Source organism: Micromonas pusilla (assembly GCF_000151265.4).
Source record: "Micromonas pusilla CCMP1545 genomic scaffold MICPUCscaffold_6, whole genome shotgun sequence".
NCBI lineage: Eukaryota > Viridiplantae > Chlorophyta > Mamiellophyceae > Mamiellales > Mamiellaceae > Micromonas > Micromonas pusilla.
Window position 1 is genome coordinate 994,879 of NW_003315887.1, and position 21,123 is coordinate 1,016,001.

At 68.5% G+C, this 21,123-nt stretch overlaps 11 protein-coding genes across 11 annotated transcripts; 5 read left to right on the forward strand and 6 right to left on the reverse strand.

Annotated features, from left to right (window-relative positions):
- Window positions 1–287: 287 nt before the first annotated feature.
- MICPUCDRAFT_47586 (uncharacterized protein) lies at window positions 288–2,160 on the reverse strand. The gene has a single exon (XM_003059549.1). The coding sequence runs from the start codon at window positions 2,002–2,004 to the stop codon at window positions 523–525; it is 1,482 nt and encodes a 493-aa protein (XP_003059595.1). The 5' UTR covers window positions 2,005–2,160; the 3' UTR covers window positions 288–522.
- A 2,062-nt stretch (window positions 2,161–4,222) lies between these two features.
- Window positions 4,223–4,441, reverse strand: MICPUCDRAFT_9694 (uncharacterized protein; the record flags this gene model as incomplete). The annotated part of the gene is made up of 1 exon (XM_003059550.1): window positions 4,223–4,441. A coding segment is annotated over one exon (219 nt), but the record flags the coding sequence as incomplete, so codon positions are not given.
- Window positions 4,442–4,989: 548 nt separating this feature from the next.
- On the forward strand, window positions 4,990–6,458 carry MICPUCDRAFT_59022 (uncharacterized protein; the record flags this gene model as incomplete). Its single annotated transcript, XM_003059243.1, has 1 exon — window positions 4,990–6,458. One exon carries the CDS (start codon window positions 4,990–4,992, stop codon window positions 6,310–6,312), a length of 1,323 nt encoding a protein of 440 aa, XP_003059289.1. The 3' UTR covers window positions 6,313–6,458.
- Window positions 6,459–6,556: 98 nt separating this feature from the next.
- On the reverse strand, window positions 6,557–8,225 carry MICPUCDRAFT_59023 (uncharacterized protein; the record flags this gene model as incomplete). The annotated part of the gene is made up of 2 exons (XM_003059551.1): window positions 6,557–7,335; window positions 7,508–8,225. 2 exons carry the CDS (start codon window positions 8,223–8,225, stop codon window positions 6,557–6,559), a joined length of 1,497 nt encoding a protein of 498 aa, XP_003059597.1.
- A 167-nt stretch (window positions 8,226–8,392) lies between these two features.
- MICPUCDRAFT_59024 (uncharacterized protein) lies at window positions 8,393–9,589 on the forward strand (the record flags this gene model as incomplete). The annotated part of the gene is made up of 3 exons (XM_003059244.1): window positions 8,393–8,491; window positions 8,758–9,204; window positions 9,350–9,589. The coding sequence occupies 3 exons, from the start codon at window positions 8,393–8,395 to the stop codon at window positions 9,587–9,589; spliced, it is 786 nt and encodes a 261-aa protein (XP_003059290.1).
- Window positions 9,590–9,980: 391 nt separating this feature from the next.
- On the reverse strand, window positions 9,981–10,772 carry MICPUCDRAFT_59025 (uncharacterized protein; the record flags this gene model as incomplete). Its single annotated transcript, XM_003059552.1, has 1 exon — window positions 9,981–10,772. The coding sequence occupies one exon, from the start codon at window positions 10,770–10,772 to the stop codon at window positions 9,981–9,983; it is 792 nt and encodes a 263-aa protein (XP_003059598.1).
- Window positions 10,773–11,043: 271 nt separating this feature from the next.
- MICPUCDRAFT_34035 (uncharacterized protein) lies at window positions 11,044–13,987 on the reverse strand (the record flags this gene model as incomplete). The annotated part of the gene is made up of 4 exons (XM_003059553.1): window positions 13,884–13,987; window positions 13,047–13,751; window positions 11,726–12,876; window positions 11,044–11,671 (listed from the first exon to the last, which is right to left on the reverse strand). The coding sequence occupies exons 1-4, from the start codon at window positions 13,962–13,964 to the stop codon at window positions 11,044–11,046; spliced, it is 2,565 nt and encodes an 854-aa protein (XP_003059599.1). The 5' UTR covers window positions 13,965–13,987.
- A 246-nt stretch (window positions 13,988–14,233) lies between these two features.
- On the forward strand, window positions 14,234–16,079 carry MICPUCDRAFT_69728 (uncharacterized protein; the record flags this gene model as incomplete). Its single annotated transcript, XM_003059245.1, has 2 exons — window positions 14,234–15,013; window positions 15,201–16,079. The coding sequence occupies exons 1-2, from the start codon at window positions 14,264–14,266 to the stop codon at window positions 16,077–16,079; spliced, it is 1,629 nt and encodes a 542-aa protein (XP_003059291.1). The 5' UTR covers window positions 14,234–14,263.
- Window positions 16,080–16,553: 474 nt separating this feature from the next.
- MICPUCDRAFT_59028 (uncharacterized protein) lies at window positions 16,554–17,749 on the forward strand (the record flags this gene model as incomplete). The annotated part of the gene is made up of 1 exon (XM_003059246.1): window positions 16,554–17,749. One exon carries the CDS (start codon window positions 16,554–16,556, stop codon window positions 17,364–17,366), a length of 813 nt encoding a protein of 270 aa, XP_003059292.1. The 3' UTR covers window positions 17,367–17,749.
- A 942-nt stretch (window positions 17,750–18,691) lies between these two features.
- On the forward strand, window positions 18,692–19,246 carry MICPUCDRAFT_17834 (uncharacterized protein; the record flags this gene model as incomplete). The annotated part of the gene is made up of 1 exon (XM_003059247.1): window positions 18,692–19,246. One exon carries the CDS (start codon window positions 18,692–18,694, stop codon window positions 19,244–19,246), a length of 555 nt encoding a protein of 184 aa, XP_003059293.1.
- Window positions 19,247–19,604: 358 nt separating this feature from the next.
- Window positions 19,605–20,201, reverse strand: MICPUCDRAFT_59031 (uncharacterized protein; the record flags this gene model as incomplete). The annotated part of the gene is made up of 1 exon (XM_003059554.1): window positions 19,605–20,201. The coding sequence occupies one exon, from the start codon at window positions 20,199–20,201 to the stop codon at window positions 19,605–19,607; it is 597 nt and encodes a 198-aa protein (XP_003059600.1).
- Between the last annotated feature and the right edge of the window lie 922 nt (window positions 20,202–21,123).

The following is a 21,123-nucleotide window of genomic DNA, read 5'->3' on the forward strand; positions in this document are numbered from 1 at the left end:
GCGCACAGGGCGACGAGGAGGAGGAAGACGCGCGCGGGGGAGAGACGCGACGCGATCGTCATCGTCATCTTCGCGTCGGGGGGAGGGGGTGCGGGTCGATCGCGGAGGCGCGCGTCCGCGTGTGCGCGCGTCGCGTCGCGTTTCGTCGACGTCCTTCGATCGACGAAAACAGCCGGATCTGACTGGATGTGACGATCGATGAAAGCCGATCGCCGCCGGCCGCCCCTTCCCCGGCGTCGTTCCCGCGATCACGCCGTCGACGCGACGCGGCGAAGATGAGCACTGCGCACGCGATGACTTCACTTTTTTATACACATTTAGACATGAAACCTACGACTATCGTCGGGAAGATATACAAGGAAGGGTTGGGGTCGGGTCGAATCCTGGCCAGTTTCAGCCCGCGGGCCAACGACCACGACCCACCCTTCGGAAAAGAATGAACAAGGCGACGCGTTCACCATTCACTCCGGTCGCCCGCCGCGCGACCGAATCGACTTCCTCCTCGCGATCGCCACCATCAAATCAGCGCCCGCCGGCGCCGTCCGCGCCCGCGCCCGCGCCCGCGCCCGCGCCCGTCGCGGCGGTGCCCGCGGCCCCCGCCGCCGCCTGAAGCTCCATCTGCGTCTCCATCTGCGTCGCCATCTGCGTTTCTCGCGCGCTGGCGAGCTGCCACTGAAGCTCGGACGCGTACGCGGCCACCGCGGGGTCGATCGTCGCATGAGACTGCGCGGCGCGCAGCGCCGCGGCGCGATGCAGCGCGAGGCCGAGGTCCGACGCCGGCGCCGGCGCCGGCGCCGGCGCCGCCTCCGGGCGCGCCGACGCGTTCAGGTACGCCGCGACGAGATCCGCGCGGGGCGAATCCGAGGCGGCGGCCCCGGCGGTCAGCGCGGCGAGGTTTTGGCCGTTCGGGTCCGCGCCCGCGGCGACCGCGACTGCGCGCGCGCGCGCGAGCTCCGCGAGGGAATTGCTCGCCGCGGCTTGCCGGAGCCGCAGCCGGAGCAGAAGCGCCTCGGTCGCGGTGGCGTCCGCGGGCGGCGCCGTCGCGCCGCCGCCGACGCCGCCGACGCCGCCGACGCCGGATAACCCAAACCCAAACCCGCCGATCCCGCCCAGCCCGCTCAGACCGACCCCAGACAGCCCGCCCCACCCGCCGAGCCCGGCCAACCCGGCGACGCCGCCGAGGAGCCCCGCCGCGCCCGCGGCTCCCGGTCGCGCCACCCCCGGTCCCGCGCCCGCCTCCAACGCCGCGCGCGCGGTCGCGTCGAACAGGCCGCCGAGGAGACCCGCGGCGGCGGCGGCGTCGCGCGCGTTCGCGGTCGCCGCCGCGGTCGCCGCCGCGATGGCCGCCGCGGCCGCGCCGCCCGCCGCCTCCAAGTTTTTCTTCTCCTTGGCCGCCTTGCGAATCTTCCGCCGCGACTCGTTGTACGCGTCGAGCGCTTGCCGGCACGTGTGCCGGCTCCCGTCGAACGCCGCGAGCGCGTGGAACGACGAGCACCGCTGGCAGAACCTCTGGTGGAGCCCGTCGCGCAGGACGTCCAGGGAGTCGATGTGCTCGCGGCACGTGCGGTACCGTCGCGTGTATGCGGTGTCGCACGCCTTATCGCAGCCGTCGGCGGTGCACGGACACGTGATCTGCGCGCGCGGGTGGACGCGCGCGAGCTCCGTCCTCGCCGCCGCGTTCGCGTCGGCGTCGGCGTCTGGAGTCTCCGTCTCGGTCGTCTCGGTCGTCGCCTCGGGCGCGGTCTGCGTGTGCGTCGTCGTCGTCGTCGTCGTCGTCGGGCGGGCGGACGCCGGCGCGTCGTCTCGAGCGTCAATTCCGCCCTCTGGGTCGAGGCTCGTCGAGTTCGACTTCCCGCTGTCGAACTTCTGCCTCTCCAGGTCGCTCGACTCCGACCCGAGGTCGCCGCGCTTGCGCTTCACGGCCTCCTCGGAGTGCTCTTTGCGCGCGCGGTCGAACTCCGCGTCGATCCGCGCGTCGAAGTCCTCGTCGCCTTCCGTCGACATTTCGCCCACACACGTCCGAACACACACGTCCGAACAAAGGTGGGAATGGCGCGGGAGCCGCCGCGCGTTCGCGTCCGCGTCCGCGTCCGCGGGCCTTATCACCTCCTATCGATCTCGCGCGTCGTGAGCGATGGAAGCGATCGAACCCTGCGCGTGCGCGCGCGGTTCTGCGCGCGCGGCGCGTCGACGACCACGCGCCGCGAGCGAGAAAAGTCTCGCCGTTCGTACGAGCAATTAGTCTGCGTTTTTTTCGCCTGTCTCCGCCCCTCTGAGCCGCCCCTTCGCATATCTTCTCGAAGATACGCGCACGGCACGGTCCGAACACGTGTGCAAAGCCTAATTTTTATTTTTATGCCCCACAACTTAGGGCTAGATATTTCTGGATCCCGTTCGGAATGTGAACGGAACGGAAGGGATACAGTACGTTCGGGTTCATTCCTATCAATTTTACCATCGTGAGCGACTTTCAAGCCGAGCTCGGCCGGGTTCAACGAACGCTTCGCGCTCGGGTTCAAAGCCGAACCCACTCTCGCCCCGCCTCGCCGGTCGCCCCGCCTCGCCCCGCCTACGACGCCGCCGCCGCGCGCCGCCGCGCCGCGCTCCCGCGCACGCCCAGGTCCCCGAACACGAAGTCGGGGTTCGGCAGCGCGAGGTCGACGAACAGACGCCCCGGACGCCCGGGCGCGCCCGCCAACGCGAACGGACCAGGGTTCAACACGTCCAGCGGCCCCGCCGCCAGCTGTGCGTCGTCGTCGTCGTCGTCGTCGTCGTCGTCGTCGTCGTCGTCGTCGTCGTCGTCGTCGTCGTCGTCGTCGTCGTCCGTCGTCCTCTTCGTCTCTCGCCCGCCGCTCGCCGCGAGAGCGACGGCGCCGTCCCTCACCATCGTCCGCGCGAGCGCGCGCGTCGCCGCGTCCGTCGCCGCGGGCCTCGTCGCCGCGCGCAGCCTGCGCTCGGACGCGGCGAGCTCGACGTCTCGCGTCTCGCCCGACCCGGGCGCGGGCGCGAGCGGCGCGAACGACTTCATCCTGGGCTTCGCAGCGTCCCTCGCGCGCCGCGCCTCTCTCGCCTTGGCGTCCGCGGCCGCGCGCCGCAGCGCGCCGATGCGAAGCGGCGGCGGCGCGATGGTCGACGACGATCCGCGTCCTCCTCGCTCCTCCGCGCGGTCGCGGCGGCGGATCGTCGCGGCGGCGGCGACGGCGCGCGCGACTCTGACGCCGTCGCCGTCCTCGAGAAGGTCCACGCCGAGCGACGACGCCGTGGTGGTGGTGGTAGTGCGCGGAGGGGCGTAGAGGATGGCGACCGTGCCGCCGCCGATCTCCTCCTCATTCACCAACGCCGCCGAAAGGTACGAACAGTACCAAGCGCCGACGCGCCGCGAGCGATCGTTCAACGTCGCGCGCGCCGCGGCCTCGCCGTCGCGATTCGTCGGCGTCACGCCCAGCCTGCGGCACAGCTCGAGACGCGCGCGCGCGCGCCGAGCCTCGGACTCGAGCCTGCGACTCGTCGTCGCCTTCGCGACGGCGCGGCGCGCCTTCCCCCACCCGCGCGCGTTTCGCTCGTCGCCGTCGCGGTCGCCCAGGTTGAACCCCAACCCGGTCGCCTCCGCGTCGACGGGGAAGCCTCGCTCGTCGAGCTCTCTGTCCGCGAGCATGCCGTCCGTGAACGCCATCCCGCGACGGCGGTTCTCGCGTCGCATCTTCCGCGCCATGTCCGCGACCGCGTGTTCCTCTCGCGACATCAGGTCGTCCCCTCTCGGCATGAATTTGGAAGCCGCCCTCTGGCCCAAGACCTTCTTGCGCAGCTCCGCCTCCGCGGCTTTTCGCTCCGCCGCGGTCGTCTTCGCGAGGTCCTCCGCGCGCTGGATCACCTCCAAACGCGCGCCGCCGACGTTCTCCGTGACCTTTACCATCAGCTTTCGGCGGTGAAACGCCAGCATGAAGAGCGCGAACGGAAGCAACGCGTCCTCCTCCTCCTCCTCCTCCTCTCCTCCTCCTCCTCCTCCTCCCTCGCGCTCACGATGGTATCCGAACCCGTCCTCGTCCTTCATCCCCGACGCGATTCGATCCACCTCGCGCTGCGTCGCGGCGCCTCCGCCGCCGCCCCACGTCCCGGTCTTCGCGCCGCCGCCTCTGCGCTTCGCGTCGAGGATCTCCGATCGAAGGCGGTCGCGTCGACGCGCGATGCGCTCGCCGCCGCCCGTCGCGCCGTGATCCGCGCCCAGGCGCGTCGTCATGAGCGTGAGGAACTCCGGGAACTCCACCTCGCCGCTGCCGTCCTCATCCACCTGGGTCATCATCTCCTCGATCTTCGCGCGCGACGCGCGCACGCCGAGGACTTCGAACGCGCCCGCGAGCTCATCCGTCGAGATGGCGCCCGAGTTATCCTCGTCGATCGTCTCGAAGTAGTGCGCGAGCTCCGCGCGCTTCTCGCGCGCGATCGCCGGGCGCGTCGCCTTGCCGCGCCTGAGAAGCCACTCGGACACCGCGGACGGGTCCGAGGACGCGGCGGGTGGGCGAGTTCTCGACGACGACGACGACGACGACGACGATACCAAGCACGACGACGATCGACCCCCAACATCTCCCGCCGCGGTCGCCGCGCTCGCGGTCGTCTCGTCCGCGTCGTCGTCGGCGTCGTCCTCCCCGAGCGGCGTCCACGGGAGGCGGTAGAAGACGTGCGCGCCGCCGGCCGCGGCGTCGGCGCCCATGACGCGACGGAGAGGCAGCACTCTTGCGGGGTCGCCGGTCGCGTCGTGAATTCTTCGTTCTCGTTTCCCGAAATGGTGCCGATTCCGCGTACTCGTACACGTTTCGCGTACTTTAAGACTGTAAACACATACAGTACTGTACGTCGGGTGCACCTGAAGATCTCTCCACGTGGCGACTTCGTTGGCGTTACGAGAGACGAAAACGCGTGCGGCCGCGGCCCATTTCGCACTCTCGGACGCGCCGCGCACGACCCGCACGCCCCGCGCACGAAACCATCATGGCGCCCACGCACTCGACGTGCTTCTGCAACAACCGCGGCGGCGTCGGCAAGACGTTCATGGCGTTCCAGACCGCGTGCGAGGCGGCGAGATCTCGCCCCGACGCGAACGTCTTGGTCGTCGATTTCTCCCTCTACAGCGACGTGACCGCGCTCCTCCTCGGCGGCAGCGCGCGCGAGGGGTTCGGCGCGCCGATGAAAGGCCTGCAGGTCACGGTCGAGAACACGACCGCGGACACGCGCGCGGAGGGGCTCATTCGCGACCTCGAGCTCGCGATCGACGCGGACGACGACGACGCGCGCGCGGGAATGAAGAAGAAGACGAAGGGCTCCGTCTTCGGCGCGTTCTTCTCGAAGCCGTCGCCCGCCGCGGCCGCGTCGTCGCGACGCGAGATCGACCTCCAGAAGTACATGATCCGCCCCGCGGCGCACAACCCCGCGATCCCGCCGAACTTGTACCTGATCCCCTCCGCGGGCGCGGTGTCTTGGACAGACACGCAAGAGACGAACGACGACGCCGCCGACGCCGCCGCCGACGACGACGAATTCGTGGACGCGATGGACACGACCGACCGCGCGCCGCTGTGGACGCGCAAGGGCGACGCGTGGCACCGCGCCGGTGCGCGACTCGCGAGGGCGCTGGACGACCTCCCGCCGAGCTTCGACGCGGTTTTCGTGGACACCGACCACCTCGCGGCGTGCGTGCTCACGAAGTTGGCGCTCGCGTCGTGCGAGTCCGTCGTCGTGCCGCTGTCGTTCGACGACGGCGACTTCAACCGGCTGTTCCAGGACGTCACCGGGAACGCGCTGTTCACGGACGTGATGATTCCGATGAAGGCGAAGGGCCAACTCCGCGCGCGGGTGAAGCGGATGGTGTTCAGCAAGGTGGGCAGCAACAAAAACGAAGCCGTGACCACCGCCGGCGGGATCGAGTCGCCGTTTAAGCCGTCGAAGACGGTCATGGATCAGATGGACGCCATGGCGCAGCAAGTCTGGGCCGCGTGCACGCACGACGAGCGATACAAGCAGCTCTTCGCGGGCGCGGAGGAGCTCGCGCCGGGCCAATACGGGGGCGGAAACATCGTGGGCGCGTTCACCGCGAAGTTCTTCACGGCGATGAAGATGGCGCCGGACCTGGCGGCGAATCTGAGCAAGATGATGGGGCTGCCCCTGTGCACGATGACGTCGCGGACGTACCACGCGCCGTCGGGGCTGGAGGGGCAGTCTGGGAAGCCGGTGTTGGACTCGCTGAAGTCGGAGACGCAGCGGTTGGTCGCGGGGTTGTTGGACGACCGGTACAACCTGCCGTTGTTAGAGAGCTGATCGGAGGACGCTTACTACGTCGAGTAGGAGTAGGAGGATAGGAGGACGTGGAGTAGGAAGAAATCTAGGTAGGAGGAGGCGGAGGATACAGACCCGAATATACTGTAGCAGCGCGTTTGTGTTTGTTTGATTCGTTCGCTACACGTACACGTACACGTACACGATGCGCTCGTCTTCGCGTTCGTTCCTCGCGTCGCGTCTTCCATCTTCGTCTCGTCTGCGGCGTCGCGTCGCTCGATCGCTATCATATCAACCTATCCCCCCCCCTATTTCTCAAGCCGCTCTCCGCCGCGCGTCGTTTCGCCTCCTCCGCCGCGCACGCGATCTCGTGAATCATCAGCGCGCTCTGCGCCGCGAACACCAAACTTCCGACGAAGTACCCGACGAAGAGCGTCGGCGCGCCGTCGCTCGCCCACGGCGCCACCGCTTTCAGCGGCGGGTTCAACCACTCCGGGCACCGGCACGACCCGATCAGATACAGCAGCGATCCGATGAACGACAGCCACGCGATCCACGTGGAGACGTTCGACGGCGTCCACGGCGGCCGCCAGCTCCGGTTCGCCGCGCACCACAACACGTACGATCCCGCGACGTACGACGCGCTCCCGACGAACGACGGATAAAAATACAGCCACAGCTCTCGCCGTTCGCTCCAGCGCATCGTGCGCTTCCCCTCCGCGGGCGAAACCGCGCGCAGAAACATCGTGAAGATCATCACCTTGAACAGCACGACGCCGGCGAGGATGAGCGCGGCGCTGACCACCTCCAGCGCGCGTCTCCGTCGCGTCCAGCTGTCGTTGGCGAGCCACAGCGCCCTCGCCTCTTCCATCGCGTTCTCCGTCGATAACAGCTCGCTCCTCTCCTCGTCGTCCAGCGGCACCGTCGTCGCGTCGACGCCGACGACGCCGCGCTCGCCGACGGCGGCTCGAAGCGTCCAGAAGTCGTCGTCGCGGGTCGCGCCTCCTCGACCGCGGGCGTTCATGAATCGATGCTTCCTCGCGACGCGTTTGCGATCGGCGCGGCCTTTACAAGCGAAAGTCGGGGTGGAGTTGAAAGGTGTCAGTTGGAGTTGAAAGGCGCCGAGGGCGGGTATTGAAAGGGAGGGGTGGGCGGAGAGAGACGACGGCAAAAGTCCTTAAGGATCGGCGTTCACCACGCGAACGCGGTCGTATGGGGACCAGTGTACAGAACGCACCGGGCTCTCCGTAGCGCGCCTTCCACGACGTGTACAGCAAGAGGCACGAGCCCGCGAGGAAGTGGAGCCCTCCTATCATGTACGGCATCACCTCCAGGCGAAAGTAGAGGCGCGGGTCTTCCGCGACGCGACGCGTGGACGACGCGAAGCCGCCGACCGCGAAGCCGATCGATCCGATCAGGAAGCACCACGCGACCCACCACGACGGATCTCGCGGTCGCCAGCACCAGCGCGGGCGCGACAGCGACGCGGTCTCCGCCGCGCTCGGGCGGAGGACGACCGCGACTTTCGTCCACGGGTCGAACGCGTAGACGCGCTCGCGGCGGCCGGACGGCGCGAGCGGCGACGCGCGGAAGAGGCGCGAGCCGTCGCCGCGTTCCATTCGACTCGGCGTCGGCGTCGTCGTCGTCGTCGTCGTCGTCGTCGACGCTTCCTCGACCTCGCCGCCGTCGCCGCCGCGCTCGCCGTCGCCGCGTTGTTCGTCGTCGTCCTCCGCGGCGACGTCGACGCCGATCGCGCGCCACGTCGCCTTCGCGGCGGCGCCGCGGAGCGACAGCGCGCTGGGCGACCGCGAGATCCCGTCGCCTCCCGCGTCCGCGTCCGCGTCCGCCGCGGCGACGTCGTCGTCGTCGTCGTCTAGCAGCCGCGTCGTGAGCGGCGCCTCGACGGCGCGCGCGACGAGACGCTCGCGCGCGTTCTCGTACACGTCGCCGAACATCGCGCCGCGCGCGCGGCGGCGGCGGCCGTCGTCGTCGCGTCGCGTCGCGTCGCGCGCTTCGGAATAACGAGTCAGCAGTCGAAGACTGTGATGTCGTTGAACGAACGTGATGAATAATGCCAGTGCATTCCGCGGCGCGCGGCTGACCCGCGTCACCGGTCGCGGCCATGCGCGTCAAGCGCGCGCGCAAGGTGCGGAAGTACCTCCGGTACTACCGCACCTGCCACGGCTTCAGAGCGCCGTACAAGGCGCGTCCTCCGCGCGTCGTTCGCGTCGTCGCTCGGATTCATTCGTTCCTCTCTCGCTCGCGCGCTCGTCTCGGCGGCGGGGCGGCGCGGCGTTCCGCGACGACGACGGTCGCGTTCGCTCGGCGCCGCCCCGCCCGCCGCCGCCGCCGCCTCCTCCTCCTCCTCGTCGTCGTCCTCCTCGTTCTCCTCCTCCATCGCGCCCCGGCCGCCGCTGACGCGCTTCCGCTCGTCCCCTCCCTCGTCCGCGCCGCGCTCCGATCCGTCCATCGCCATCCTCCGTCCAGGTCCTCGTCGACGGCAACTTCCTGCACGCGGTGTCGCAGATGAAGCTCGGGCACGCGAAGGACGTCCTCGCGAAGTACCTCGGCGCGCCGTCGAAGCTGTTCACGACGCGATGCGTCGCGCACGAGCTGAAGAGCATGGGGGCGGAGTTCAAGGAGGCGTCGTTCGCCGCGCGGCGCGCGGAGGAGGTCAAGGGCGGGCCGGATCCGCCGACGCCGGCGTTCGACTCGGTCGTCGCCGCCGTCGCGGGCGACAACGCGGAGCGATTCATCGTCTGCACGCAGGACGAGAAGCTCCGACGGAAGCTCATGAGCGACAGCGCGCACGTCCCCGTCGTGTTCTGTCACACGTCCGGGCTGCAGATGGAGCCGCCGTCGGACGCGACGGGCGGGGGCGTCGCGAGTCAGGCGCGTTCTATACACTGGTCCCCATACGACCCCGTCGGCGTGGTGAACGCCGATCCTTAAGGACTTTGCCCGGCGCATCTCTTCGCCCAGGGTCCCTCGCTTTCAATCCCCGCCCGCGTTGCCTTTCAACTCCATCTGACGCCTATGAACTCCACCCCGACATCGCTTTGTATGGAACGGCTCTCAGAGCGAACGCGCGGGGGGGCTGAGCGAGGGCGAGAGGCTCGCGCTCGGGCAGGAGGAGGTGGTGAACGCGATGGGAGGCGTGCGGACGAACGTGCGGTATAAGAAGCCGAAAGCGCGAGGGCCGAACCCGCTGAGCGTGAAGAAGAAGAGCGAGAACAAGAGGAGCGCGACGCGCGAGGGCGGCGGCGGGGGGGGAGGGGAAGGGGATGGCGGCGCGAAGAAGAAGAGGAAACGCCGCTGACGACGACGACGACGACGCGTTTTCGAGACGCCAATAAGATAGCACGCGCCGCGCGCGTAGTATCGCGCGCGTTCGTAGACGTATACAATCGCAGAGACGACGCCCGCCCGCCGCGATGGACGACGCGCAAACCACGAGTGCGCGCGCGTCGTGGACGTCCGTCCGTCGTCCACATCTCGTCGTCTTCTCTCGACGACCTTCGCTCGCTCAGGGCCGTTCTATACAAGCGGACGTCGGGGTGGAGTTGAAAGGCGTCAGTTGGCGTTGAAAGGCGCCGAGGGCGGGTATTGAAAGCGAGGGGTGGGCGGAGAGAAACGACGGTTAACGTCCTTAAGGATCGGCGTTCACCACGCCAACGCGGTCGTATGGGGACCAGTGTATAGAACGCACCTCACGCCTTCTCGGCGTCTTTGAGCAAGTCAACGAGGTTCGCGTCTTCGCGGGGGCCCTTCTTCCGCCCGTCCATCTTCCCGGTCAGGAAACGCTTCACGCCGGAGGTCATGCTCTTGTACTTTGGCGTGTCCGGAGGCGACGGCGGCGAGCTCGCGCGCGCTTGGCTCGGCGCGACGCGCTTGAACGCGAGTCGTTCCTCGAGCTCGAGCTTCCGCGCGCGGAGCGTTTTTTTCTTCGTTTGCGCGGCGTCGTCGTCCGACGGCGGCGGCGGCGCGATCCCGAGCTTCGCGAACGCGAGCGTCTCCGCGGCGCACACCGCGCCCGCGGATAACGTCTCCACGCTCTCTAACGACGCGACGTCCAAGCCGACGCCGCGCGCGAGCGCTTGAAGGACGTCGGCTTGGAGATGAAATTTAATCTTCAACCGCGCGGTCGCGATCGGCGACGCCCGCGCGCTCGACCTCGGCGCGCGCAACTCGAAATCGCGCTCCGTGCCGTCCGCGCCCAAGAACGCATCCTGGAGCACCGCGGACGCGTTCACGCTGACGCTCGCGAGGAGCGGCGGGCCGTCGTCGTCGATCGGCGCGTCCGCGCGCGCGTCTCGAATCTCGAGATGCAGCAGGTCAGAGAGCGATCGCAGCTGGAACCCGTGCCACGGCTCCGGCCCCGCGTCCGCGCCCCATCGCGTCCGCAGCGTCGACCCGTCCGGGAGCTCCGCGACGTCCGCGGGGAGGCGCGTCGCGTTCACCGAGAGCGACAGCACGCCGATGCCGTTTCTCTTCGCGCTCATCGATCGCGGCGGCGCGCGAGGGGGGGGGGATCGATCGCGCGGCGGCGGCGCGGGATGGACTCGCGCGCCGGGAGATGGGCGCGGGGGATGACGCGGGTATCGCGGAGCGCGCGCGCGCGCCGTGGAGTGCGCGCCGCGCTCGAGCGAGGAGGATCAGGGAGACGAGTCGTAACGCTCGGAGGAGACGACGGGCGTTGTCATCGCAATGATCGCGTTTCTGTTTTTCGAAGTTCAACGGACTCGACTACCGCGTGCGGTACGCGTACTCTCCTCACGCGGTGCGACGGTAAAAGTACAGGTACCCCAGGTCCAGCGGCACGTTCGCGCTCTTCGCAACCTTGCGATCGTTGAATATGCACCACGTCCCGTCCACGAGGACGTGCGCGACGTAGTGCCCGCACGCGGTGTTGGATCCGAGATGCGACACGACGCCGAAGAGTTCGTATCTCCCGACGCCGTCGACGACGGGAGACTCGGGGGGAGAAACGCCTCCTGATGAGCCGTTACCAACGCCGTTCCCGTCGTCGCCACCGCCGCTCATGACCTCCGCGCACGCGGCGTCGAGGTCGTCCGAGTGCGAGAAGAGCCAGTCCGCGGCGCGTTCGACGTCCCCGCCCGAGCGCTTCAGCGCCGCCGTCGCGTGCACGTCCGCGAACCCCATCGACGTCAGCATCATCAGCGACTCCGGATTGGTTCCCACTACCGATGCTGGTGACGTGGCGGCCGCGGATTGGGCGGACGTAACCGCCGTAGGCGGGTCGTTGAAGTCCGCGTCCTCCATGTGCGCGAAGACCCACTCCATGGCGCCGTCGGCGGAGACGTTGTTCGTCGCGATCGCCGCGCGTTTCGATCCGTTTTCGCTGAACCCCATCGACACGAGCTGCGCGACGATCTCCGCGCTGGGTTCAACGGTCGTCGTCGTCGTCGTCGTCGTCGTAACGGTCGCAGAAGACCCGTTTCCTTTCCCGTCAGCAGCAGCCTCCGCGCTCGCCGGTCCCTCCGGGTCTGGCAACGGCGTCTCCCCCGGCTGCATCCCGCGGCCGCGAAGCGAAGACTCCAAGTCCATCGTCGTCGGCATCGGCACGAGCGCGTCGAGCTTCTTCGCGGTCCAGTCCTCCGCGACGTAGTACCTCCGCACTTGCACCGCGAGGACGTTCGGCATCGTCTTCATGCGCGTCGTCTTCGACGCCGTGCCCTTGCGACCGAGCGCGGTGCTGTAAAAATCGTCCACGAGCTCCGGCGCGGCGATTTTAGCGACGCACGCGTCGAACGGCACCACCGGCCGCACCGGCTCTTCGTCGTCCGCCTTCTCTTTTCCGCCGCCGCCACCGCCACCGCTCCCCTCCGAAGACGTCTTCTGTCGCTTCAGCTCGCGCTCCTTGAACTCGCTCACCGCCGCCGCGTTCGTCGCCGACTCGACGGGGACGTCCAGAGGCAGCACGTTATCTCTCCGCGTGACATATCGCACCGCGCCGCTCTCGACGCACGTCGTCTTCTCCTCGACTTCAAACTCAAACTGCGACGCCGTCGGCGGCGCGTCGCCCAGGCGCGCCTTCGCCTTGTGCTCTTCCCTGGTCATCTGCTCGAGGAGGTGCTGAAAGAACTCGACCGCGTCTTGCTGCCTCCCCGTGCTGAACTCCGCGTGGCCTCTGCCGACGAGGTTCTTGAACATGCGCGGGTTCACCGCCGATTCATGCGCGCCGGCGTTCACCGCTGATTCCGCGCTCGCGTACTTGTCCGTGACCAACCCTACGCACAGCTTGCTCATCTGCGCGGGAAAGTCGCACGTGACGTCCGCGGGCGCGCCCCTCGCGAGGTCCATCGCGGGCGCGACGTACCGGTCCACGACGGCGGGGAGCGTCTTCAAGACCTGCGCGACGGACGCGACGTAACACGTGTTCCCGAGGTTCGCGAGCCCGACTAAGTTGGGCCCGCTCACGGACTCGAGCTCCGCGCCCGATTCGGTGATCTTGTCGAACTCGAACCCTTTGTTCAGGTCGATCTGCAGCTCCGCCATGGACTTCTCCGTCTTCTCCATCGTCATGACGTCGATGCCCCAGTGCGAGAGGTGCTCCGCGAGCAGCGGGTCCTCGACCATGTCGTCCTTGTGGAGTAGCACGGATGGATTTTGTGGAACGCGATGGGAGGATTGGTCAGCGATACGTTCGTGGATGACGTGTCATTGTATTGCCCACACGTTAGGTAGAAGAATAACGCGTTGGATATGGTGTGTTTATGTCGAAATGGGTATCCGCGCGCGGTGACGCCGCGCACCTCGTCCGGCGCGTAGGAGTAGACGTCGGCGCCCGAGGGGGCGATGGTGCCCAGCTTCACGACGAGCGGGTACTCCTTCCCCTTCGCTCGCATCTCCTCGTAGTGCCGCAGCGCGCTGCCGTTCCCGCCCGAGCCGTCCCAGTGCTGCCGTCCGCTGCCGATGTGCCCGTCGCCGAGGTTCAGCCACAGGTTCTCGACGGCGCCGGTGTCGACGCAACGCCAGCTGGACTTGTCCGGGGAGATCTTCCGCCCCTCGCTCGGCTCCTGCGTCAGCGTCCGCGCGTACTTGCTCTCGCGCCGCTCCTCGCTCCACGCGGCGACTTCCGATTGGTCGTGGAACCCCGCGTGCCGCAACACGCCGTCGACGGCGTTCAGCACGACCGTCGGGAGGTCGTCGCACGGGAGAGAGACGAAGGTCTTCGTCGGCATGACGACGAGCGAATGATGCTTCGCGACGTCGTACTTCGCGGCGTCCTCGTCGAGGGCGAACCCGCCCTCGACGCCGATCGCCATCTTCGTGGGGACCGCCGCGGCCGCGGCCGCGGGCTTCGGCGTCTTGACCCATCGCTGATGGAGGTACAGGACGTTGCCCGTCTTTTCGTGATCGAGCGCGAGGTGCGCCTCGCCGACGCCGTGGTGCGTGGAGAGGTTTACGTACAGCCCCGTCGGGGACAGCGGCGTGTCGTAGCTGTACACGCACTCGTCCTGCGATCGAAGCGCGGAGGGGGCGGGCGTGAGTCGACGCGCGCGCCAGATCTCGAGGAGGGAGGGTGCGGAAGCGAACGTTCGATCGGTTCTCGATCGAAAAGCGACGCGACGCGGTCGAGCGACGCGCACCTTGTAGACCTTATCGTACGCGCCCGGGGTCTTCGCGGTCATCATCGCCGCGCGCACGGCGCTCAGCGTCGCCTCGTCCATCGCGTCGAAATATCCGAGGGAGGAGGGAGGCGGCGGCGTGTTGTGTCTGCCGCCTTTGGCCTGCGGGACTGACTTTTGAGTGCCGTTCCCGCGCAGTGTTTCGTGTGACGGCCAATTCATAGGGCTACAAAATATGTTCATCGGTGAGTTGAAAGGGGAAACGATCACATATTGAAACCGAGCGGTGGGTGAAAAACGCGACCGAGAAACGGCAGGCGCGTGAAAATCCTTCACGCACTACGACGCGCCGCGGCTTCATCACTCTCTCCCGCGCGCCCCGACGAAGCCGTCGCGCGTCGATGGGGTGCTGCGACCCCGCGACGTCGGGAGACGGCGGCGGAGGATGCGCCCCGCCGGCCGCGAGGGCCGACGACGCCGGCGCGGGGCCGACGCGCGCGCCGCGCGGCGACGCGTCCGCGTCCGCGTCCGCGTCCGAAAATAATGGAATATTCCACCCCCCGCTGCATCTCCGTCGCATCCAAGACGCGGACCTCACCGGCAAGGTCGTCCTCGTGCGCGTGGATCACAACTGCGTGAAGGGCGGGCAGCTCAAAGACGCGTTTCGCGTCGACGCGTCGCTCGCGACGCTGTACAACATCGTCGAGCGCGGCGGACGACCCATCCTCATGTCGCACGTGAACCGACCCAAGGACAAAAAGACGAAGCGCGTCACCGTCGACGACGCCGACGCCGTCGCCGCGGTCGCGCGCTACCTCACGCGGAAGCTCGGCGTCGTCTTCGCGTGCCCGGAGTTCCGCGTCGTCGACGGCGACGGCATCGTGGACATCGACACGAGCGTGAACTGGCTCATCGAAGACTTGCGCGCGCGACGCGTCGGCGGCGTGTATTTACCCAACACGAGGTGGTTCCTCGGCGAGGAGGCGGGCGAGGGGTCCGAGGCGGCCACGCGGTTCGCGACGCAGCTCGCGGGCCTCGCGGACGTCTTCGTGAACGACGCGTTCGGGTCGTGGCAGCCGCACGTCTCCACGCTCGGCGTCGCCAAGTTTTTGCCCTCCTACGCGGGATTGCTGATGCAGCGAGAGTGCGAGGCGCGTTCTATACACTGGTTCCCGTACGACCGCGTCGGCGTGGTGAACGCCGATCCTTAAGGACTTTTCCCGGCGTGTCTCTCCGCCCAGGGTCCCTCGATTTCAATCCCCGCCCTCGGCGCCTATCAATTCCACCTGACGCCTTTCAACTCCACCCCGACATTCGCTCGTATGGAACGACCCTGAGGCGCTCGACGCGTTGATCTACCCGACGCGGCCGTTCGTCGCCGTGATCGCGGGGTCCAAGCTCGACACGAAGATCGGCACGATACGCGCGATCGCAAAACGCGCGGACGCCGTGATCCTGGGCGGACAGCTGTACAACGCGTACGTCGCGGCGAAGCACGGCGTGACCATCGCGGGCGTCGACGCGGAGGACGTCGAGCTCGCGCGGCGGGAGCTTCTGGCGCCGGAGATGGAGGCGAAGCTGGTTTCGCCGGAGACGGTCGTGGAGAGCGAGACGCTGGACGGGTGCGGGTGCGTCCCCGTCGACGGCGAGTGCGTCAGCGTCGTCACCCCCTCCATAAGAAGGTCCGTGGGGAGCAGGGACGACGCGAAGCGGTTCGGGCCGGTGCGGCAGCGGCGCGTGAAGGACCTGACGGCGGGGGAGACGTGCGGGTATTTTTTGGACGTCTCGCGCGAGTCGTTTCGCGACGGCTCCCGCGTCGCGAAGGCGATCGAGGGCGCGTCCACGATCTTCGTGAACGCGGTCGTGGGGTTGACGTCGTCCGGGTTCAACGAGGGCACGAGCGCGTTGGACGCGGCGGTGGCTGCCAACGTCGGAGCGCGGAAGTATTTCGGCGGCGGCGACACGCTTCAGGAGTTCAAGTCGCTCTCGCCCGGGCTGTTTCTCAGCGCGCTGGACGATCCGAAGTTTTACCTCTTCACCGGCGGCGGGACGGTTTTGAAAGCGCTCGCGATGGGCGGCGCGGGAGAGCTCGAGACGGTCAAGGCGCTAAGGATGAGCGCGGCGGAGATCGAGCGGGCGCGGGGCGGCGCGGACGGGAAAGGCGCGGCGTCGGAGGCGCCGCGGTGCATGCGGCTCTCGTCGTGCGACTGCGGGTGAGGGCCGTTCTATACAAGCGAATGTCGGGGTGGAGTTCAAAGGCGTCAGTTGGCGCTGAAAGGCGCCGAGGACGGGGATTGAAAGCGAGGGGTGGGCGGAGAGAGACGACGGCAAAAGTCCTTAAGGATCGGCGTTCACCACGCCGACGGGGTCGTATGGGAACCAGTGTATAGAACGCACCTGAGGATTCGCGAAGAGGGCGAAGAAGACGACTGGAAGAAGAGAGAGACGAAGGACGGAACGGACACGCGCGGACGAACGAAACGAAACGACGGGACGGGAGGGATTCTTTCAGCGTGTGATGAGTCAAGACGCGAGGCGTCGGTGTACCAACGTTGTAGCGACTACGTGTACTGATGAAACGCGCCTCTTCTTCGAAAGTTTCGAATAAACGACGCGACGCGACGGGAGTCACCATCCTTGCGTTCATCACCGCGGCGCGAGATCTCGTCGCACTCCGCGACGCGCGTCGTCATGGCGTTCTTCGGTCTGGACGGGTACGGCAGCAGCCTGTCCGACAGTAGCGACGTGGAGGACGTGGAGTACGACGAGCGCGGGGAGATCATCGTCAAACCGAAGGCCGCGGCGACGAGGGACGAGCCGCGCGGGGACGATGACGACGAGAAGGATGACGACGACGACGACGCCGCGAGGGACGACGCGCCCGCGCCCGCGCCCGCGCCCGCGCCCGCGCCGAGGCCGAAGACCTCGCTCCTCCCGTCGCTCGCGGAGGCGTTCGACGCCGTGAAAGGCCCGCCCGCGTTCATCACCGCGACCGCGGCGAAGCGAAACGTGACGTGGAATCCCGCGCACGTCGCGTCCGTCGCCGAGGCGGCGCGCCGACGCGGCGAGGCGGCCGAAGATCGCGACCGCGCGGTCCACGACGCGGGGAAGCGCGCGGCCGCGAGCATCTCGAGCGCGCCGAAGAAGTACCGCACGGACGAGTACATCGCGATGCGGAGGGAGCGGGAGGAAGAGGGGGGCGCGGCCGCGCCGTCCGCGGCCGCGATGGCGCTGTACGGCGCGTCGACGACGGCGGCGACGTCTTCGAAGAAAGCGTCGGCGTCGGGGGGGCAGCCGGACGTGCCGTCGGAGCCGACGCGCGGGATGGACGTCGCCGCGTTCTTGGCCGCGGGGCCCGGCGGCGCGCGGCTGCCGAGGAAGAAGGGCGGGAACGACAGGATGGCGGACGAGAGGAGGAAGCGCGCGGCGGGGCAGAACGGCCGCGACAGCGTCGAGTGGAAGTCGGAAGCGGAGATGGCGCTCCGTCAGCAATACGACTCGTAGCGAAGCGAAGTGAACGCACGGCATCCATGCGTTTCTTTTTTGCTCGCGCACGTCACGTCTTCTAGAGTTCTACTACTGAATATCAAGATAGGTTTAGAGTGCTAGCTAACGAACCAACTGAACGGAGGCGTCACCCGCGGTCGTCGTGCCGCGCGCGAATCTCCGGAGGAACCGAGACGCCCTTCCCGACGCGGCCCCACGGCTTGTCCGCGGCGCACGACGACAGCTCCCACAGGTTAGCGTGCAACCGCCTCTGCGCGTTGTCAATCTCCTGGACGTGCTGCGAGCTCTCTTGGAGAAGCACCCCGGTCTGCGTCATGTAGTTGTCCGCGCTCTCGCGCGCTTTGGCGAGCTCGACGCGCGCGGCGCGACGCGCCGCGACGACGACGAGTTTGGATGCAAACTTTTTTTGCGTCGCCGAGCGCGGCGGCGGCGGCGCGACGTCGACGCGCGTCGTCGTCGTGGGGTTCGGGTTTAGGGTTTGGGTTTTGGCGAGCGCGGCGAGCGTCGTCGCGTCCGACGACGCCCCCGGCCCCGGCCCCGGCGCGGCGGCGTCTAAACCCTCCGACGCGAGGTCCTCTGGGAGGATCGGACGCGTCGCGTCGTCGCTTCGCTTCGGCGACGCCGGCGGCGTGTCGCGCGGCGTCGCGATCGGGGACGCGAGCGCGCGGAGGTCCTCCTCCGTCGGGCGCGCGGCGGTCTCCGGGGCGTCGTGCAGCCACGAGTCCTCGTCCTCGGACTCCTGCGCGCGTTCGAGCGATCGCGACGACGGATGGATGGGGCGCGGGCGCGTGAGTCGAGATGCGAACGGCGTCGGAAGCGGGACGGAGGGAGGTGGGGACCGCGCGCGGGGGGGGTGGGGGGGGGGGGTGGAGGGCGCGGGAGCGTCGACGCGGGCGCGTACCTCGGACTCCTCGCCCACGTACACCGCGCTCTGCATGGCGCGTCGCGGCGTCGGGGCCGCGCGCGCGAGACTGACTCAGATCGCGTCGACTTTTACGAAATCTTGAGAACAGCCCGTTTCAATCGTCATCGATCGTCAGTGCGAGATGCACCGCGGAGGGTGGGACACGTCCCAGCGCGATCCCCCCCACTCGCAGGCGATGCACGGGTACGGGGACTCGACGACGCCCACGCGCGGCGGCGGCGGAGGATGGGGAGGAGGAGGAGGAGCGGGAGCGGGAGCGGGAGCGGGAGGGGGCGGGCAAGGCCAACACCACCACCGTCACCATCAGCATCGCTCGCCCGGGCACCCGACGCCGTCGCCGCGGTTCTCGCCGCTCTCGCTCGCGGACGAGCCGTCCGGCCCCGAGGGCATCACCGCGATGGCGATCGCGGACGCCATCTTCGAAGAGATCGCGAGCGGTGGCACGGAGACGCGCGCGCCGGAGTTGACGGACCGCCATCTGGAGATGCTCGCGTTCGTCTTCAAAGAGCAGCACCTCGGCAACGCGCTCGAGCTCGTGCAGGCGGGGAAGGTGAAACGCCTCGTCGCGGAGCGTTCGGGGCGCGCGTGTTACCAAGTCAAAGGTAAGTCGTCCTCGCGGAAGGGGAGCGAGGAGGCGTACTTGTGTTTTCCCGAGCACTACTGCAGCTGTCGCGCGTTCCAATGGGACGTTCTGACGCGCGGCGAACAGCTCATCTGTAAGCACCAGCTCGCCGCGCGCATCGCGGACGCGACGGGCGCGCACGTCGTCAGCGTGGTGTCGGACATTTTGCTCGCGCAGCTGCTGGAGTCGTACGCGCGCGGGGACGTCGGCGACGGGGGGGGGAGAGGCGGAGGGCCGCGAGGAAACCGGCGATGGGGCGGCGGCGGAGGAGGAGGAGGAGGCGGAGGAGGTGGAGGAGGAGGACGGCAGCCGCCGCCGACGTTTCGATGAGAGAGAGGGGACCCGCGACCCGCGACGCGAGATGACGACTAGAACGAATAGAACCGATGCGACGACGACATCGACGACATCGACGACATCGCGACGCGCGGATGCGAGGCGAGCTATCTTCTCCCCCCGCGCGCGTCGAACGTCCTCCCTCCGCCGCCGGTGCCCTTCTTCCCTTTCAGCGACGCCTTTTTCGGCGCTCGAAAGTCCAACGCGCCGCCGCCGTTCTGTCGAGGTGGAGCGCGAGGGCGCGTCAGAAGCGGAGTCGCGAGGCGTCGGGGTCGAGCGTCGAGAGCGACGAGCGGGCGGGCGGAGAGAAACGAGCGCGCCGCGGGTGATGAAAGTCCTTAAGGATCGGCGTTCACCGCGCGAACGCGGTCGTACGGGGACCAGTGTTAACAGAACGCGCCTCGACGAGCTCCGGATACGCGACGTACGACACCACGAGCTCCCTCAGCTGCGCGATCGTGTGCTGCATCGCGTTTAACTTCCTGTCGCGGAACATCGCGGGGAGGTTCGTCTCCCCGTGCTTCGCCACGAGCGCGCCGACGATCCGTCGCTGCTTCGTCGTGAGTCGCTTGGGCGGCGCGAATCCGGTGCTTCGCACCTCGCCCATCGCGCCTCGGACCTCGTCGCCTCCCACGGTGGCGCGCGCGGCGACGGTGCCGTCGTCGTGTTCGCCGCCGTCGCCATTACCGCCGCCGGCTCTCTCCTCGCGTCTCTCGACCGCGTTCCGTCCCGTCTTCCCGATCTTGTTCGGATCGCTCGCGAGCCCCGCGGCGGCGTAGTTGTGTTGATGCGTCGTGTCCTCGTTCCACGCCGTCGCGTCGACCGCGCCCGGGAGGAGGACGGGCGCGACGGTGACCTTCTGCGACGTCTTCTTCACGCGCCCCACCTTGACGGTCTTCTTCCCGGACTTGCTCTTCGCTCGCTTCTTGCGTCGCAGCGACGAGCCCATGGTCGTCGGCGGGTGGGGACGTCCGCGGCGCGCCGCCCCGGGTCAGACGCAGACGCGTCCTTCGAAGCGCGGACGAATGAATGGAATCAGAGTACTCCGCGGACGAGGCGGCTCGGTCCCGCGCTCCCACTCGAGCTCGAGGCGGCCGCGCGCGCGCGACGCCGGGGCTCTTCCGCGGCGGCGCGATGGATCGGCGGGACCTCCGTGCCTCGCGCGGTGCGCTCTGCGCCCGTAGCGGCGGCGGCGGCGGCGGCGGCGGCGTTCGATTTCGGCGCTCTCGGAATAAGCGCCGACCGCAACTTCGATGAAGGTGGCCGTTACGCGAAAATCTCCAGCATCACTCGTTGACCGCGCCGCGGGGGCGCGCGTCGTCGAGGTCGTCATGGACTTCGACCGCGACGAGCTGTGGGAGGCGACCAGGGAGGACCGCCTGCGAAGATGGCGGAGCTACCCGGAGGGCCTTCACGAGCCCGAGGCGAAGAAGGTGTTTCAGGACGACTCCCCGACCGAGGCGGACGCGTTCTTGGCCTCGCCGAAGAAGCGCCGGATGCGACGACGGCGCTTCTTCGAGGAGGACGACGACGCGGCCGCCGAGGCGAGCGACGACGCCGCGTCCTCCTCCGACGCGAGCGACGACGACAGCCTCTCCTCGCCGTCGTCGTCGCGGTCGTCCGAGTGGATCACGTCGGACGGCGGGACGCGGTTCCGATGGGAGTACGCGACGCCACCCTTCGAGGACGGCGTCGCGATGGGCGCCGAGTGGGAGTGGGAGTCCGGGAGCGACTTCGACGACGCGGACGCGGACGCCGCGGAGGACGACGACGCGCCGGCGACGACGCCGACGCCGCCGAGGACGCCGTCGCCGACGAAATCGGAGCTCTACGCGATCGAGGCGGCCAAGCACGCGCCCGGGGACGCGCGC

Coding starts and splice junctions, on each gene's coding strand:
- MICPUCDRAFT_47586 (XM_003059549.1), bottom strand. CDS start 2,004: ATGTCGACGGAAGGCGACGAGGACTTCGACGCGCGGATCGACGCGGAG.